Source organism: Erithacus rubecula (assembly GCF_903797595.1).
Source record: "Erithacus rubecula genome assembly, chromosome: 17".
Taxonomy (NCBI): Eukaryota; Metazoa; Chordata; class Aves; order Passeriformes; family Muscicapidae; genus Erithacus; species Erithacus rubecula.
In genome coordinates this window covers 5,620,380-5,635,853 of record NC_136669.1, presented here as the reverse complement: position 1 = coordinate 5,635,853, position 15,474 = coordinate 5,620,380, and the positions used below count along the sequence as shown (strand labels likewise).

The 15,474-nt window shown below is 50.3% G+C and overlaps 1 protein-coding gene across 9 annotated transcripts in view; it reads left to right on the top strand.

The window, feature by feature from the left end:
• TNRC18 (trinucleotide repeat containing 18) overlaps positions 1-15,262 on the top strand; it is a 57,334-nt gene extending 42,072 nt beyond the window's left edge. For 6 of the 9 annotated variants that reach the window (XM_079320348.1, XM_079320344.1, XM_079320345.1 and 3 more), the window contains 13 exons: positions 2,107-2,346; positions 4,266-4,708; positions 5,461-5,625; positions 6,420-6,561; positions 6,899-7,016; positions 7,286-7,361; positions 7,727-7,835; positions 8,658-8,774; positions 9,050-9,214; positions 9,764-11,070; positions 11,432-11,668; positions 12,329-12,403; positions 12,968-15,262. In XM_079320348.1, coding sequence (XP_079176474.1) covers positions 2,107-2,346; positions 4,266-4,708; positions 5,461-5,625; positions 6,420-6,561; positions 6,899-7,016; positions 7,286-7,361; positions 7,727-7,835; positions 8,658-8,774; positions 9,050-9,214; positions 9,764-11,070; positions 11,432-11,668; positions 12,329-12,403; positions 12,968-13,174 — 3,401 coding nt within the window. In that variant the 3' untranslated portion in view covers positions 13,175-15,262. The remainder of the gene's footprint in view (positions 1-2,106; positions 2,347-4,265; positions 4,709-5,460; positions 5,626-6,419; positions 6,562-6,898; positions 7,017-7,285; positions 7,362-7,726; positions 7,836-8,657; positions 8,775-9,049; positions 9,215-9,763; positions 11,071-11,431; positions 11,669-12,328; positions 12,404-12,967) is intronic. The other 3 variants (XM_079320347.1, XM_079320346.1, XM_079320343.1) reach the window with 1 other exon arrangement.
• Positions 15,263-15,474: the final 212 nt, after the last annotated feature.

The following is a 15,474-nucleotide window of genomic DNA, read 5'->3' as shown; positions in this document are numbered from 1 at the left end:
TACCTGAGTGCCTCTGGAGTACTGGAGCTGCTGGCCACCCTTTTGTCCTTGTGCAGTGTGTAGGTGCTGAAGGGATGGTGCTGCTGGGCAGAATTTTCTTGCAAATTTTCCCCATATTTTTCCCCCCATTTTCCTCCCCAGCTGCTCACTGAACCACTCTCTGCTCAGCCAGCTCTCAGGTCTGGCATGAGGGGCTGTAAAGGTTGATTTTTTAATTTTTCCCCCATGTTTTTGCTGAAAATTGCTGAATTTCAGAGCTAGATGGGATGGATGGAGAAGATTTTGCTACCCCACAGAACTCAGACATGTTTTTGCTGCTTTTCAGGTGGTTTTCATGTCTCAGAATAAAGTTCATCTGGATTTGTTTTCTGTTTGGCAAAATGTGGTATAAAAACAACAGTTGTGCCCCGTTTTCTGGTAGCGCAAGGAATCTGATCCCAATTTGCTGTGGAATTTTTTTTTTTATGTGAATTTTATGCAAGGAGTGAACAGGCCTGTGGATTTCTTGGTATTGACTGCAGGGCTGTAGGTTTAGTAGCATTTTTATATCACAAGGAACCAGTCTGAGCAATTGAAATGGGGAAGGAATTTTTATGCAGTTAAAAATTAGTATTCTGTGACTATCAGATGTATGTTACAGAGATAAACCATCCATGTTAAAAAAAAAGGCAAAAAAAGCTGCCAGTTATCTCAGTTGATAAAATACAAGGATGGGAACATTGTTTTCTGATATTCCTGTTCTTTCTAATATCATGGAAAAATAACACTTGTGTTATTGCATTTTTTTTTCTGAGCAACCAAGTGTTGAAGACGTTTTCATCTATCCCAGAGGGCATATGTGAAAAGAAAAGGATTTTCATGTTCATTCCAGCTCATTTTGAAGGGATCTGGTTTCTCATTTGGCTGGATTTCAGACACAAGGATAGTGGCTGGTAGGAGCTGGGGAGTGGGCTCAGAACAGGGCTCCTGCTAGTGGTGGAAATTTTCCAGCAGCCTCAATGATCCTACTTAAGCCCTCAATTTCAAGAGAAATGAAATACCTTTTCCAGACCCACTTTTCACAGTTAAATATATATATTTTTATAGATCTGGGTGCTCATATATGTGTGTGTATAAGTGTGTGTGTGTGGTATATGTGCATTTGTCAAGTGGCTTGCTCACCAGCACTCACTGGATGAGATGCTGTTAAAATTAATTGCCTCTGAGCTGCTGACAGACTCTTGGGAAGCGCTGTAGGGAGGGAGAGGTGCCACTCTTGGAGCATCTACCCCCAAAATACCTGCTGTGTACACACCCTAGAGGAAACCCTCAGCCCACTGCTCTGCAGGTGTCAGTCAAGGCAGGCAGTGAGGCTGATTCCTCTGCCAGAATTAGATTTTGGCTGTGGGCAGCTTTTGCTGCCTGTGCTGAGCTGGGCTTCCCTATCCTGAGCTGTAGAGAGGGAAATGAAAGGCACAGAGAGAGTTCTGGGGCAGAGTCTTCAAACACTGCTCCTTGTCTCCAGCACTACCTACACTTTCCTCCCTTATGCATTCCAGATCCATTGCTTTCGAATTATTATTTCTCCCCCCTCTTTGCATTTTTGCTTCCTGCCCCATCTCCTCCCTGTGTCCCCCTTGCCTCCTGCCATGGCACAGGCTGCTCTCTGGTATTCCCCTTCCATGCTGATCTCTGGTTCTGATTACACTGATGGATTTCATTATGGAGGAAGTGTTGGTGGGCGGGAGGGGAATCCCACAGCTCCCAGGTTGGGATTTTCAAAGGAATGAAGCTTTTAATTCCTCCTGAAAGCTGTAGGGAAGGGGTGCCTGGCATCCTTTTAAAATCTGCCAACACCCTTCTCTTCCCTCCCTTGCCCTGAGCGGGTCTTTGCCTGTACCCTGCATTGCTGTGTCCTTGCAGGGTGGTGGCAGGCAGGCTGACACTGGCTCTGTGGCTGCAAGGACACGTGTGTGCCCATGGCCAGCATCTGGTGGCTCAGTCCTGGGTGGCTCAGTGTCACTTAGGTGGGCACAGAGCAGCAGCAGAGTCGCGTTTCGGGTTGGGAATGCGGCTGGGGCACAACTAGTGAGATGTGTAACGGGCTCCCTGTGCTCTGCGTGCCAGATTCCAGCTCAGAGGAGGAGGAGGATGACGAGGAGGAGGAAGAGGAGGAAGCAGAGGACTATGGCACAGATGGCACAGACAGGCTGTCGTCACCTGCCCTGGATGAGAGTGGCCTGGGCCTTCTGGCCAGGTTTGCTGCCAGCGCCATGCCCAGCCCCATCGTGCCCCCTCCGCTCTCCATCATCCAGCTGGAGGCCAAGCAGAAGGCAAAGAAGAAGGAGGAGCGGCAGAGCCTGATGGGTGAGTTCCTTGGTGTGGGGTGAGGCTGTGGGGGCAAGGTGGAAGGTTTGGGAGGTCCCAGCTGTGCTGCAAGAAAGCAGGTTGTATACCCAGACACTTTCTTTGCTTTGGCTGCTTGGTCCTGATGCTGAAGGTGGAGAAAGTGACCTGATAAGGAAACAAAAACCAGTCACAGACATGGCAGGTTAGCAGCTGCAGCTGTGGCTTCCCTAGGGACAGCTATGGCTTTGTAAAAGTTTCCTCTTTTCCTACTTGGCAAATTCTCAACAAGACATGCTGCAAAGGCAAGCAATGGAATGCTGCATCCCTTTGGACAGAGTGCAGGAGGCAGTGAACTGCTGTTAATTTTTAGGGAAGGAAACGTGCTAAATGCAGCTGATCTTGGATGCCCAAGGGAAGCACAGACAGAAGAAAAGCTCTTTCCATCAGCCCATCCCATCAGCTTCCTTATAGAAACCAGCCAGTGACACTTGACACAAGCGTTCCTTCCTCTGCTCAGGTGTTTGCAGTGCCAGAATCTGGGTTTTTGCCCTGCCTCTGTTTCAGTTTCAATGTGCTGAGAGTTTCATTTCTTCCCCTCCCCATGCCCCACTGCACAAGTGCCCATTGGTGACATTATTCCTGGTCAGACAGATCTATATGGGTTCCATTTATAAATTCTCTATTAATATTTATTAAGTGATAATGGAATTTATAGCATGCTTCAGAATGGAAAATGATGTCCTCCTTGGGAGCCTGGCTTGTTTTAGCACTGTTTCCATGCTATATTAGGCTTTTGCCAACTTGTTCCAACAGCCACTGCTAAGAATTTATTGTCTTGTAACCTGCCCTCCTTGAAACTGGAAGCATCTAGAAATTACCTCATGCAGTACTGAGAGAGGAGAAGGAGTGTTTTAATTTCCAATGGGTTTTTCATTTTGAGGCTTGCCAGCTTTGTTTTTGACATGCTGGCTCTTTTTTCTCTTCATGCTGGGGCTGTCTCAGGGGAACAGTATTGGGTAGAAGATGAGAGCAGTTTCCTGCAGACAGAATTTACCCAGGAAAGTGAGTGTATTTGGGAGAAGGACCAAGAGAAGATGCTTTCCTTGCTTGTGCCATGTACAGTTTCATTTTCCCATGAATGTTGTTTGCCTGTCTCCTGCCTTTGTTGCTGGGTGTGTAAGTGCTGCCTCATTTCTCTTCTGCCCCTGGAAACATGATCTTGCTTTACTTTATCAGGTTCAGGGCAACACAGTGAAGGTGGGGAACATCTTGGCATTACTGCAGTATTTCAGGCCTCTGGGAACTGCTGTGCTCATGGTGCTGAGCAGAGGCCAATGTGAGGGGAATTCCATTTGCCACAGACAAAAGATCATTTACCTCTCTTGACTTTAAGGCGACTACTTGAGCCAATAAAAAGATCTGTGGTGTCCGTTGGCCAATGGGAAAAATTAAGCTTGAAATATGGGTTTATTCCATTTGTTAAAAGACATTGTTCTCCTGAAACAAAGGTGAAACTGGAGGGGGCTCCCACCCAGGAAGGAAGAAGGGATCAGCTTGTGGGGTTTATGCTTGGTTTCAGCTGAGCAGCTCCTTTTTGAGGAGGAGCATGTTAAAGTATCTTTTCTCTTCAGAGCTTCCCTGCAGGGTTTTGCCTTTGGGAGAAGGTTGAAAATGGAGGCAGGGAACACATTGAACCACCCTGCCTGAATTGCTGGGCTCTGGTTTGGAGCAGGGCAGGCTCACTTCCAGGGAATTTCCACAGTGTTTTATGGCTCAGAAATGGAGGTCTGAGGGATGTGGGGATTGGAAAGGGAAACAAGCAAGAGCTCTATTGAGCAGGCACAGCATCTCCCATGGAGCCCAGAAGTTTCCAGCAGGATGTGTCCCCTCTTGGCTCAACCAGGGCTTTGACTGATGGTTAAATCCTTTGCACCTAGGGACTGAGTTCGAGTACACGGACTCGGAGAGCGAGATCAAGATCAGGAAGAAATCCCCTTCGGGGCTGCTGCGCGGGAAGAAGGGGCCGCTGGAGTCCAGCAGCATCCCGGCAAGCCAGGCCCCCAGCAGCCTTGACTCGGGCTCTGGGAGCGCTGACAAGGCCAAGCTGGGCTCTGAGAAAGGCCGCAAGCTGAAGAAATTCAAATCCCCCAAGGACCTGAGCTTTGAGTTTGGGCTGGAGGCCAGCGACGATGACCTGTGGAACCGGCGCCGCAGCGAGCGCATCTTCCTGCACGACGCCACCACGGCCTCGGCCATGCTGGCAGCCACAGCACCCGCCAGCTCCACCCCTGCCTCCAAAGCTGGCCGCTGCAGCAAGGGGGCCCCCATGAGCCCCAAAAAGGACAGCAGCAAGGGGAAGGAGAGGAAGGAGCTAAGCAAGGTGAGGAATGTGCTGGACAGGTTGGTGTTGGGATGCTTGGGAGCCGAGGGTGAGGGGAGGGCTGTTAACTCTACTAAGGCAGAGGAGAGTTGAGTCCTGTCTCATGCTCCATATCACCCCATGTAAACCTGGAGGCTCTGTCAGACCTGCATCTGACTTTCAGGGAGTAAAAGCCTGTCATGTTTGAATGGGGCTGGTTACTTCTGTCACCCTCCGTGTCCTAAATCCATTCTGTTTGGGTGGCCAAAGTCAATGATCCTGCTTGAAAACAGCTCCTATGAAATATTTCTCCCACTCTCTGCATGAGCTTGTCCTCTTGCTGACCTGTGGCCTCCAGAATGGCCTTTAAGGCCAAGACTTCTGAGGTCTGTCCCTGGCTGGGGATGACAGTGGTCTCTGGGTTACTGACATTTCATCTCAGCTGAATGCTTGGCTTCTCCTGGCTCCAGTTCAGTTCATGGTAGTGTTATGGAAGAGCACTGATGGGGAGAGTTAGACAAGTTAGTTGTGACATGAGGCCAATTGGGATCTTCTTGGAGCTCTTTGGATAAAGATTTGATAGGCAGGAGTTGCTCTGCAGGTGAACAAAAAGCAGATCTGGGAGATGTAGGATGTGATATGGGCAGTGAACTAACTGCTGGTTGAACATAATCCTGCCTGCATAGCCTGCCTTGCTCCACCTTTTCACTTTGCTTGGACCCAGATGTTTACCAATCTCTTTACTGATGGAAGTGTTTTGTTTTGACTTCTAGCAGCGGAAGAAGGGTAAAGAAACACCCTGCTGCTCCTCCTCCTCATCCATGTCTCCTCCTGGCATCCCCAGCTCTCCCTCTGATGTTCGGGTCAGCCTGGCAAGTGCCCTGGGCTCCACCAAGAAGAGCAAAGCTAAGGTGAAAGCCAAGGAGGTGAAAAAAGAGGTGAGGGGCTGGTTCTAGTGTGGCTGGACTGGAGTGTGTCTGACAGAGCCCTGCTGTATCCTGGACTGTTGCAAAGTGAGGGAGGGAAATCAGAGTTGCAGGTTTTGCTGGGTGTGTTATAGGCAAAGGGCTGGTGTGAGAAGCCAAAAATCCAAGGAAAACTCTCAGAATAGTACCTGCTGCTACCATCTGGTGTTCATTTGCCTTCATCCCCCAAATTAGTGAGCAGGCAGGATTTTCTCTAAGGCTGCCACAGGGTGGAGGGAGAGCTTGCATGGACAGCAAGGACCAAGGAGATGGTGATGGAGTAGCCTTACTCAACACTGGGTCACAGCTGGTTCCTGCTCCACTGCTGCAGCCTGTCATCTCTCATAACACACACTTCTGTCTTCTCACATGATTTCTGTGTGATGCTTATGGTCTGTGTGTAAGAGCAAGGAACAGATCATGGAGATTGGAGAAGAAATAGGAACAGTGCCTGGTGCCTGTTCAGTGAAGGCAGAGGCTCAGGAGCGCTGTAGTGAATGCAGAGCAAAACTGCAGCTCCACAGCATCTCTCCCAGCCTCCAAGAGTGAGCATGTGGGGAATAGCTTTTGTCAACTACTAGTGATGCTTGGGGATAAAGGCAGCAAAAAGTTTGGGTACACCCACTTAACTGTTCGTGAGATGAACATTCCTAAGAATGGAGACAAGTTTGTCCCAATATCCTCAGGTTATTTTTTGCTGGAAGGTGAGATGGGATCAGGCTGTTTCCTGTGGTGGTCCAGCTGATGTGCTGCTTGTTGTCTTGCAGAACCGAGGGAAAGGAGGGGCTGTCAGCAAGCTCATGGAGAGCATGGCAGCAGAGGAGGATTTTGAACCCAACCAAGACAGCAGCTTCTCAGAGGATGAGAACATCCCACTGAGCATGCTGGTTGAGAGGCCACCCACACCAGGTAAGGGCAAGATTTTACAAGTAGAGGAGCTGGGCAGGTTTCCCAGGGCTGCTCAGAGGATGAGTGTGCTGCTTTCACGCATTTCTCATCCAAAGCCATGAGTCTTTGGGGTGGAGATACCATGTTTTCAGTCAACCAGTAAAAACTAAGCCTGATCAGCACAGTTGACTGTGACATCTAGTTGAAGCCCAGTCTCTGAGTTGTCCTATTTTCATTTACTGGTATATTATATATATTATTAGAGAGAGGGAACTGTGGTGCTGGGAATCTGACGTTTCCTTCTCCCTTTCCCATGTGTGGTGCTCTCTAATGCCCATCTTGCTCCAACACCTCACAGCTCCCCGCTCCTGCATCATTGACAAGGATGAGCTGAAGGATGGCCTGCGTGTCCTCATCCCCATGGATGACAAGCTGCTCTATGCTGGGCATGTCAAGACAGTGCATTCACCAGACATGTGAGTTGAGGAGCTGCCATATCTACTTGGCACCTGCCAGGAAATGGGGACAGAGCTGCTGCACGGGTCATTTTGGGGGTTGTGTAGAGCTGGCTGCCCAGAGACTGACAGTGTCTGGCAGGGAGGGAAGGAGAGTTCTCTCTGGTTTATCAGCACTGAGGGAAATCCAGTTATCTCCCATTAAGTGCTCTCACATGCTCGGAGGGAGGCGTTACCTGGTCGGGGTGGTGTCTCCCATGTGCTGTGCTGACAGAGCCTTTGTGTTTCAGATACCGGGTGGTGGTGGAGGGCGAGAGGGGAAACCGTCCCCACATTTACTGCCTGGAGCAGCTCCTGCAGGAAGCGGTATGTGCACCCAAGGGCTGCCTCTCCTCAGTGCCCATGCCCTGGGGTGGGAGTTCTGGGGTGGGGGAGGCTAGCTGGAGGCTCTCTCCTCCTCCAGCTGCAGGGATGCCCTGGTCAGTGTGGGCAAACTCCCCTTGGTGAGCTCACTGCCCCATGGCCAAGCTTCCTCCCTGGCAGCAGGCATTAGTCCTGTACTCCAGCAGGAGTGGTCCTTCACACCGCCCTGTGAGCACACAGCAGCCATTCCCCAGCAAGGAAACTATCCCTTGCCTTCTCCAGAGGTGCTTTGCTCCATGCCAGGTGTGGTGGGATGGTCTGTGGTGGTGCCAGGGTGGTCAGTAATTGCCTTCCTCTTCCCTGAGCAGATCATCGATGTGAAGCCCCCTTCAGTGCGGTTCCTGCCCGAGGGCACGAGGATTGCAGCCTACTGGAGCCAGCAGTACCGCTGCCTCTACCCAGGCACAGTTGTGCGAGGTAAGGCCACCCTGGCTGCTCTGTGAACCTGTGTCTCAGCCCTGTGCATCCTCAGGGATGGCAGGCTCATCTGGGGAAGCCCTGAGCTCTGCTGTGAGTGTCCTGGAGGTCACAGCCTGGCCTGTTCTCTCCTCCAGATCATGCCCCTCTCATAATGATGCAGATTTAGTAACATCCTTCAGGTTCAGGAAGAGGTTCGAGCAATTTAGGAGCTTAAATATATAAAGGACATTTAATACATTTCAGAAAGTGAGAATTTATTCCAGGCATCGATTATTTCTGAGGCTGTGGAGGTTTCTAAATCATCTGGACACTCACAAATTTGCTCTGACACAAAACTCTGCAGTCTAGTCCCATTAAAAAGTTGGTGAATGGCTCTGGACAATTCTGTCATGGCTGGTCTTATTTTACACATGGGTAAAAAGGATTAATTACTTTTGATGTATAAACCAATAATGATAATGCAAGAAGAGAGGGTGAGAACACAGTTAATTTCTCTTGGAGAAAGTGAAAAGCAGCAGTTTATGATGCTGAGAGTAGTTAAAAAATGCAGGTAAGAAATTACATATTTCAGTGAAAGGACAGAAGTGAATTTCTGCAAGAATAGAGAGAAATAGTGGAGAGAGGTGGGAAGTCAAACTGGAATGGCTGTTTTGTTCTGGAACAGTTCTGCTGATGGGGAATTTTGCACTGAGTGGTCTGGTTTATATTATCAGGGACTTTCCATTGCAGAGTGAGCCTTCTGTGTCCTCCCTGCACAGCCTAGGAAAGCCTACTCTGCTGTTTGTTCCTAATGCCATCTCCTGCTCCCCCATCCCACAGGAACACTGGATCTGGAGGAAGATGGTGATCTCATCACAGTAGAGTTTGATGACGGGGACACGGGACGCATCCCATTGTCTCACATCCGGCTTCTCCCACCTGACTACAAGATCCAGTGTGAGTCTTGCTGTTCAGTTTTTTGCAAGGCACTTCCCCCTCTGACATATATGGAGTTTTGGGCCACGTTTTTTCAAATTTTGAGACAAGTTCAGAGATTTTCAGTCACAAAGATTGCACCATCAATTATAGAACTCAGAGCTGGGGTGGGATATCACCCATAAGGAAAAAGGCCCAGTCCCTATTGCAGATTTGGTCGGGATCCTTCCACTGTATCACATCTCTGTTTTATGTGTTATTTGACTGCATTTGAACATCTCTTTGACCTGTTCCAGGTGCTGAACCTTCCCCTGCCCTTTTGGTGCCCAGCACCAAGCGCCGTAGCCGTAAATCCAGCAAAGACACTGGAGAAGGAAAAGAGGGAGCTGCACTGGGGGCAGAGGAGCCTGTGTCAAAGGGCAAAGGGCGAGGGAGAAAGCCCAGTGTCAAGGCCAAAGCTGGTAAGTTGGAACACTGCCAGGCCTGGAGCTGAGGGAATCCTTGCACAGTTCACCACTGTTCTCCCCAGGTTAGGGCTGTTGCTTGGAGCAGGACTGGGTGAGGTTGGATGCACTGCTTGAGTGCAAAGCACCTGTGCATCTCGCTCTGCTGTGGTTCCAGTTTACAGGAGGCTGGCTTGGAAGCTGGCCTGTGCTGTGACAGCCTGCTTCTGTCAGTCAGGGATGTGGAGCAGAGTTCCTTTTTCAGCTGAACATCTCTGCAGCCATCAATAGGGCCAAAGGTGCAGGAGATTTGTAGTTTGGCTCTCCTGAATTTGAAGTAGCACCCCCTGGGCATTGTCCATCACTTCTCACAAGTACTGGCACCAGGCCAGGCTGTTCAGTGAGCAGTGAGGACACCCCATGTGTTCCTTTGGGGGTACCTGAGCAGGCAGGAACAAGCCATGCTTGGCCAGAGACCAGTCACCACTGGTGTCTGGCTGTGTCTGAGCTAATAAAGCCCATCTGGAGGGAATAACACTGTGCCTTTGTGTTCCCTTCCCTCTGCAGAAGAGGCTGCCTTGCCTGAAGAGAAGGACCAGGTGGAGTCTTCACCTGTTACCTCCTCAGTCCCAGAGAAACAGGCCTGCTTGAGCAAGCCAAGCATGAAGGGGTCACGAAAATCACAACCGCTGCCAACTGGAGGCTCTCCTGCTCCCACAGAGGAAAAGAGGTCAAAAGCCAGCAAAATGAAGATCTCCACGAAGCTGCACAGCCCCCCACAACCCTCTTACCAGCCTGCTGTGTTTGGCAGCATCCTCAGCACAGAGCCCTACAGCGATCTCCCCGCAACGCTGGCGGCCTTCGGCTCCAGCGATGCTTCGGTGTCCAAAGCCAAGGCCAAGAAAGGGCGGCCCACAGAAGAGACACAAGAGTTTGGCACCATGGTCAAGGCTCAGAGGAAGCATGACAATGAAATCCTGATCAAGCTGGACCATGAGGGTGTGATGTCTCCAAAGACAAAGAAGATGAAGGAGGCGATGAGGATGCTGGAGGACTCGAACCTGGCCGGTCGCAGAGATGGGAAGGGTCTCTTGGGGCTGGGCTATTCTGCTGCAGTGAGTGTGGAGGGCAAGCAGAAATCTTCCCGAGCCAAGGTGGCTGAGGGAGACCCTTCCCCTGCCAGCTTTGGAGGAAAGTTTGATACCTCAGCAGAGAGCCTTGCTGCTTCGAAGGACCAGGAGGAAAAGGCAGCAGCTCCACCAGCAGTGGAGGAGTCTGAGAGCAACAGCAGTGACAGCAGCTCGGAGTCAGAGGGAGAAGAGGAGGCTGAGAAGAACCAAGGGGAAGCTCAGGACAGTAGCTCAGCCAGCTCAAGAGCATCCACCCCTCTCTCTTCCTCCAACTCCTCCTCTTCTTCCTCTTCTAGCAGCAGCTCCTCTTCATCTTCATCTTCCTCCTCTTCCTCCACCTCATCAACCTCTTCTTCATCAAGCTCCAGCTCTTCTTCCTCCTCCACTACGGACGAAGACTCCTCCTGTAGCTCTGACGACGAAGTAGCCGAGGCCCAGCCGAGTTCCTCGGTGCAGCAGCCCCTCCCAGCCAAGCAAGCCAAGCAGGCAGGGAAATCCCGGGCGTCCTCCCACGCGCCGAGCCAGAAGCAGGGGGTGCAGCAGGGGGTGCAGCAGGCACAGCAGCAGCCGGCGCCGCCGCAGGGCGGCAACAAGAGCCGGCCCAAGAAGCGCGAGGGCATCCACCTGCCCACCACCAAGGAGCTGGCCAAGCGCCAGCGCCTGCCCTCCGTGGAGAACAGGCCCAAGATCGCCGCCTTCCTCCCGGCACGGCAGCTCTGGAAGTGGTTTGGGAAACCCACGCAGGTAAACGCTCGGCACTCAGCACTGGGGTTTGCCTTCTGGTGCCTCTTCCCTTTTCCTGGGGTGGTGGAACTGCTGGCACGGTGTGCCAAGTGTCCAGTTTGCTGGCTTTCATTGTGTTGGGGAATCCATTCTGCATGTGTATCCCTCTGTAGTAGTGTGTAGGGAAAATATGGGTGGGGCAGAGAGAACCCAGACCTCAGCTAATCAGCTCAGGGCGGAGGGAAAGGGGAGGGGAAAGGACTAAACTATGAGACAGGTTACAAGGAGGCTCAGGGAAAAACCATTCTTCAGTGCTACATAAACCATGTAAGTGTAATACAGCAATCCCTGGCTGACCACTTGCACGATCCTCTGTTGGCAGAGACGAGGGATGAAGGGGAAGGCCAGGAAGCTGTTCTACAAGGCCATCGTGCGGGGCAAGGAGATCATCCGCATCGGAGACTGCGCCGTTTTCCTCTCCGCTGGCCGCCCCAACCTGCCCTACATCGGCCGCATCCAGAGCATGTGGGAATCCTGGGGCAACAACATGGTGGTCCGAGTCAAATGGTTTTATCACCCAGAAGAAACCAACCCTGGGAAGAAACTCAATGAAGGCAAGGTAGGCTGGTCTCCTTTGGTGAGAGGGCTGCAAAGCCCCTTGCTCCCTTTTGTTTCCAATGATGAGGAAAGCACCCAAGGCCCTGTTTGTTACTGGTACCCTGAAGGAGGTGGTCCCATTCTTTCATCCTGTGAGGGCTGCCTGTGGTGTGGTTGGTCCCTTGTAGAAGGCAGGGGTGGGTTTCTTTGTATTAGGAAGTAAAGGCTTCTGCATTGGTCCAAAAAGAGTGTCAAGAGCCAGATCAAGTCTTTAAAGTCTTCAAGGAGGATCGGCATGATGCTCAGAAACATTGAATTTTTTATATGTGTGCAGCTGCTTTATATATATATATTATATATATTATATTATATATATTATATTATATTATATTATATTATATATATTATATTATATTATATTATATTATATTATATTATATTATATTATATTATATTATATTATATTATATTATATATATTATATTATATATAATATAATATATATAATATATATATATTATATATGTGTGCAGCTGCTTTACAGCAGGATTTATTTTATTAGTGGCAGTGGGCAGGGATTGAAGTTCCAGAAGCACGTGTAGTGAGCAGGAGGTGATGACATGGAAAAACAATGAATTCACCAGGTTTTCATTTCTGTTTCCTCTTTTCTTCTTGGGCACAGCGCTGGGATCAGAAATCGGGCAGGAGTCTGGCCACAGCTTTGCAGGCATCCAACCAGAGGAAGGACTTTATGGAGGTTGGTGATATTGAGGGAAGGCTGGGAGGGAATGCTGGGTACCCTGTAACAAATAAAATGCTGCTGGGAAATGCCCCATAAACTTCTCTGGCTCTTGCCTTTTGCCTCCACTGCCAAGTCTGCAGTGCCCAGGACTTGGGATGGATATTTCTGGGAGGGTGGGAGTAGCTGCAGGTGCTGGGTGTGAGGAGGAACAGGTAGATGTTATCCAGCACCCATCTTTGCATTTGCATCCTTGAAATGAAGAAGACAAATTCCTCCATATTTCCCTGTATCTGTGCTTGGCAGCTGCAGCATTCCCATCAGTGGAAGCCAAGTGAAAGCCAGGGCTCAGGTTCAGTGGGCTGGAGGGATTATCCAGGCTGGCCATAGCCCTGTGCAGATTCCTAGGGTCCTTCCCTTGGGCTGGCAGTTGGGATGAGTGAGGTGTCCTTGAGTGTGAGCAGAGTTCTATCCCATTATAATGAGTGTTTTTCCTACTTGTTGAAGATAATGCTGTAAATGCTGTGTGATCTAATGGCTCCTTTTTTTCCCCACCTCCTTCCTTCTGTTCTTGTTGTGCAGAGAGCTCTCTACCAGTCCTCTCACGTGGATGAAAATGATGTCCAGACCATCTCACACAAGTGTCTTGTTGTTGGTCTGGATCAATATGAGCAGATGCTAAAGACAAAGAAATACCAAGACAGTGAGGACCTCTACTACCTTGCAGGGACCTACGAGCCCACCACGGGCATGATCTTCAACACTGACGGAGTCCCTGTCATCTGCTGACCGCCCAGGGGACACATGCCACCCCTGGGAAGGGATGGGACAAACCTGAGGACGTGCCTGTTCAGACGACATGATTGTTTCTTTCAATGCTCATTTCTGTGTCACACTACAGACAGGAGAGCGCGAGAGATGTGAGGAGGAAGGAGAAGGCTGAAGAAAGGGGTTGGGGAAGCAGTTACAGGACTTGAGGAAGATGCCAGTGGGGGTGGTGGTGGTGGTGGTGCTTGAACCCCAAGGCTCTTCTGGAAGTGGCTTTAAGTACGGTGACACTTGACCAACTTCTCCCTTCCTCCTTTTGGTCCAGGAAAGCACATGGGTCTCGTGATCATTTCACCAGCGGGACCCCCCGGCAGGAGGGATCCCTTTTGTGTCATTTTTCCCCATCATAACTCGGAAGCCGCCCGCACGTGGAAGGAGCCTCTTGCCTTCTGCGTGCGCTCCTCTCCGTCCTTAGATTTCCTTTCCTGCTTAGTTTCGCATGACCCTTTATAGGAAGGACAGGGTGAAAGAGAAAGGAGATGAGTCTCTCTCAGCGCCTCGTCTCGATCCTCTCAGCGCCTTTTTGCTGTTCCCTTTCCCTGGGGGCCCCTCTGGCAGCGTGTGGAGCACAACAGGGCAGGGCTGGCCCCAGCACAGAGATGGCAGAAGAGAATCCTCCAGGCTGGGAGGAGCCAGGTGGAAGAGGAATCAACATCCAGTCTGGGACGCCGCCTTCCCAGTGCCTTGAACAAACAGTCTGAACCTCCTGCAGCTCTGCACCCCTTCTGCCCTGCGAAGGTGCTGGAGGGAGCAAGCAGGTGGCAACGGGGGGGTGACATGTGGCAAACTGAGACCTTGTCTTGGAGCGTGCAGTGAAGGGGCAGGAAACGACTGGGAAAAGCTGCTGCTTGGTGCTTGGAGGAGAGAAGATCAGAGGCCACTGGATGCCTGACCCAGCTCTAACTGCCATGCCTTGCCTGCGCTGTGGAGCTGCTGGGAAGCCTTGCCCATCATTAGAAGGGAACAGGGACAGTGTGTGAACCTGGCTGTGCCTGCCTGCAGCGTTCCCACAGCCAGAGCCCCGCTGCCACCTCGGGCTCAGGGACTGCACCGTTCAGCTCCTGCATCCAGGGAGGAGCTGAGCTCCCCTCGGGCACACGCCAGACCCGCTGCTGCTCTGGGTTACACCTGGTGAGAGGGAACAGCACCAGAGGAAACCTGAGAACGATGCACCATCCTTGCACTTAAAACAAAACTCCAAGAGACGCACTGATCTTTGCAACTCCCGACTCGCACTACGGATCGCCGGGACACGGAGCTCCGGTGGGGAGAAGCTTAAGCCAAGGACAGATTGGAAGCTCTCCACGCTGGCTGCCTACCAGGCTTGAGGCTCAGGGGTGAGGGACAGCCCTGCAGAGTCACCCCTCATCCTTTAAACAACCCCATGGTGCTGAGCTCGTACCATCTCCACCCCGGGCCACCGGCGCCTCGGCACGGCGGACAGTGACGGTTCTAGCCTGTACAGTTTTAATGTACCAAAAGACTCTTTAGCCCTCCTGTATTATAAGTCTTTAAATGGATTCAACTTTTTAATTATAAATATAAATATAAATATATATATATAAATATAAACTTTTTAAAACTGTGAAAAAAATTATGAAATTATAAAAAACAAAAAAAGAAAAAAACCCACAACGGCAGAAATGAACACAGTCTGACGTTTAGAATATTATTTTTTATTTCCTGTTGGATTGTGATTGTAAATGATCTGGGAACAGGCACACCCCCCACGCTCAAAGTGTACTGTACTTCTAGAAGCAAATTGTGTGAGCATATTTTAAAGAGCGAGAGAGAGAGCGCGCGAGAGAGATTTTATGCTAATGTTAAATAGAAAGCACTTAAAACCCACTGCCTTCTATGGAACACAAGGATATTTCAGACAATCGAGAGGAAAGGAGAGCCAGGTTTTTGTCTTTTTGTTTTGTTTTGTTTATGTTTTGTTTAAAACAATTTTTTTGGCATTCTGTTTTGTTGGAGAACTCCGTGTGATCTTTTTTCATAAAAAAAAAAAAAAAATCTAATTGAAAAAAAGCAACCCAACGAAGCATCTTTCTTTGTCTCGCTTGTCCTGACCGCAGGGTTTTCTCCCCTTGGTGGCAATCATGGCTTTTTGGCTCAGCCCCTGCCCTGGAGAAAGACATAACCCAGGTGCCTGGTGGCTTTTTGGGGAGAACCCGTTTGTGTGACGTGGTGGCAGCGATGGACAGGACTGGACACTGGAGTAGAGGTGTCTGCTGGACAGGGCCTGTGGGCTGGAGGCG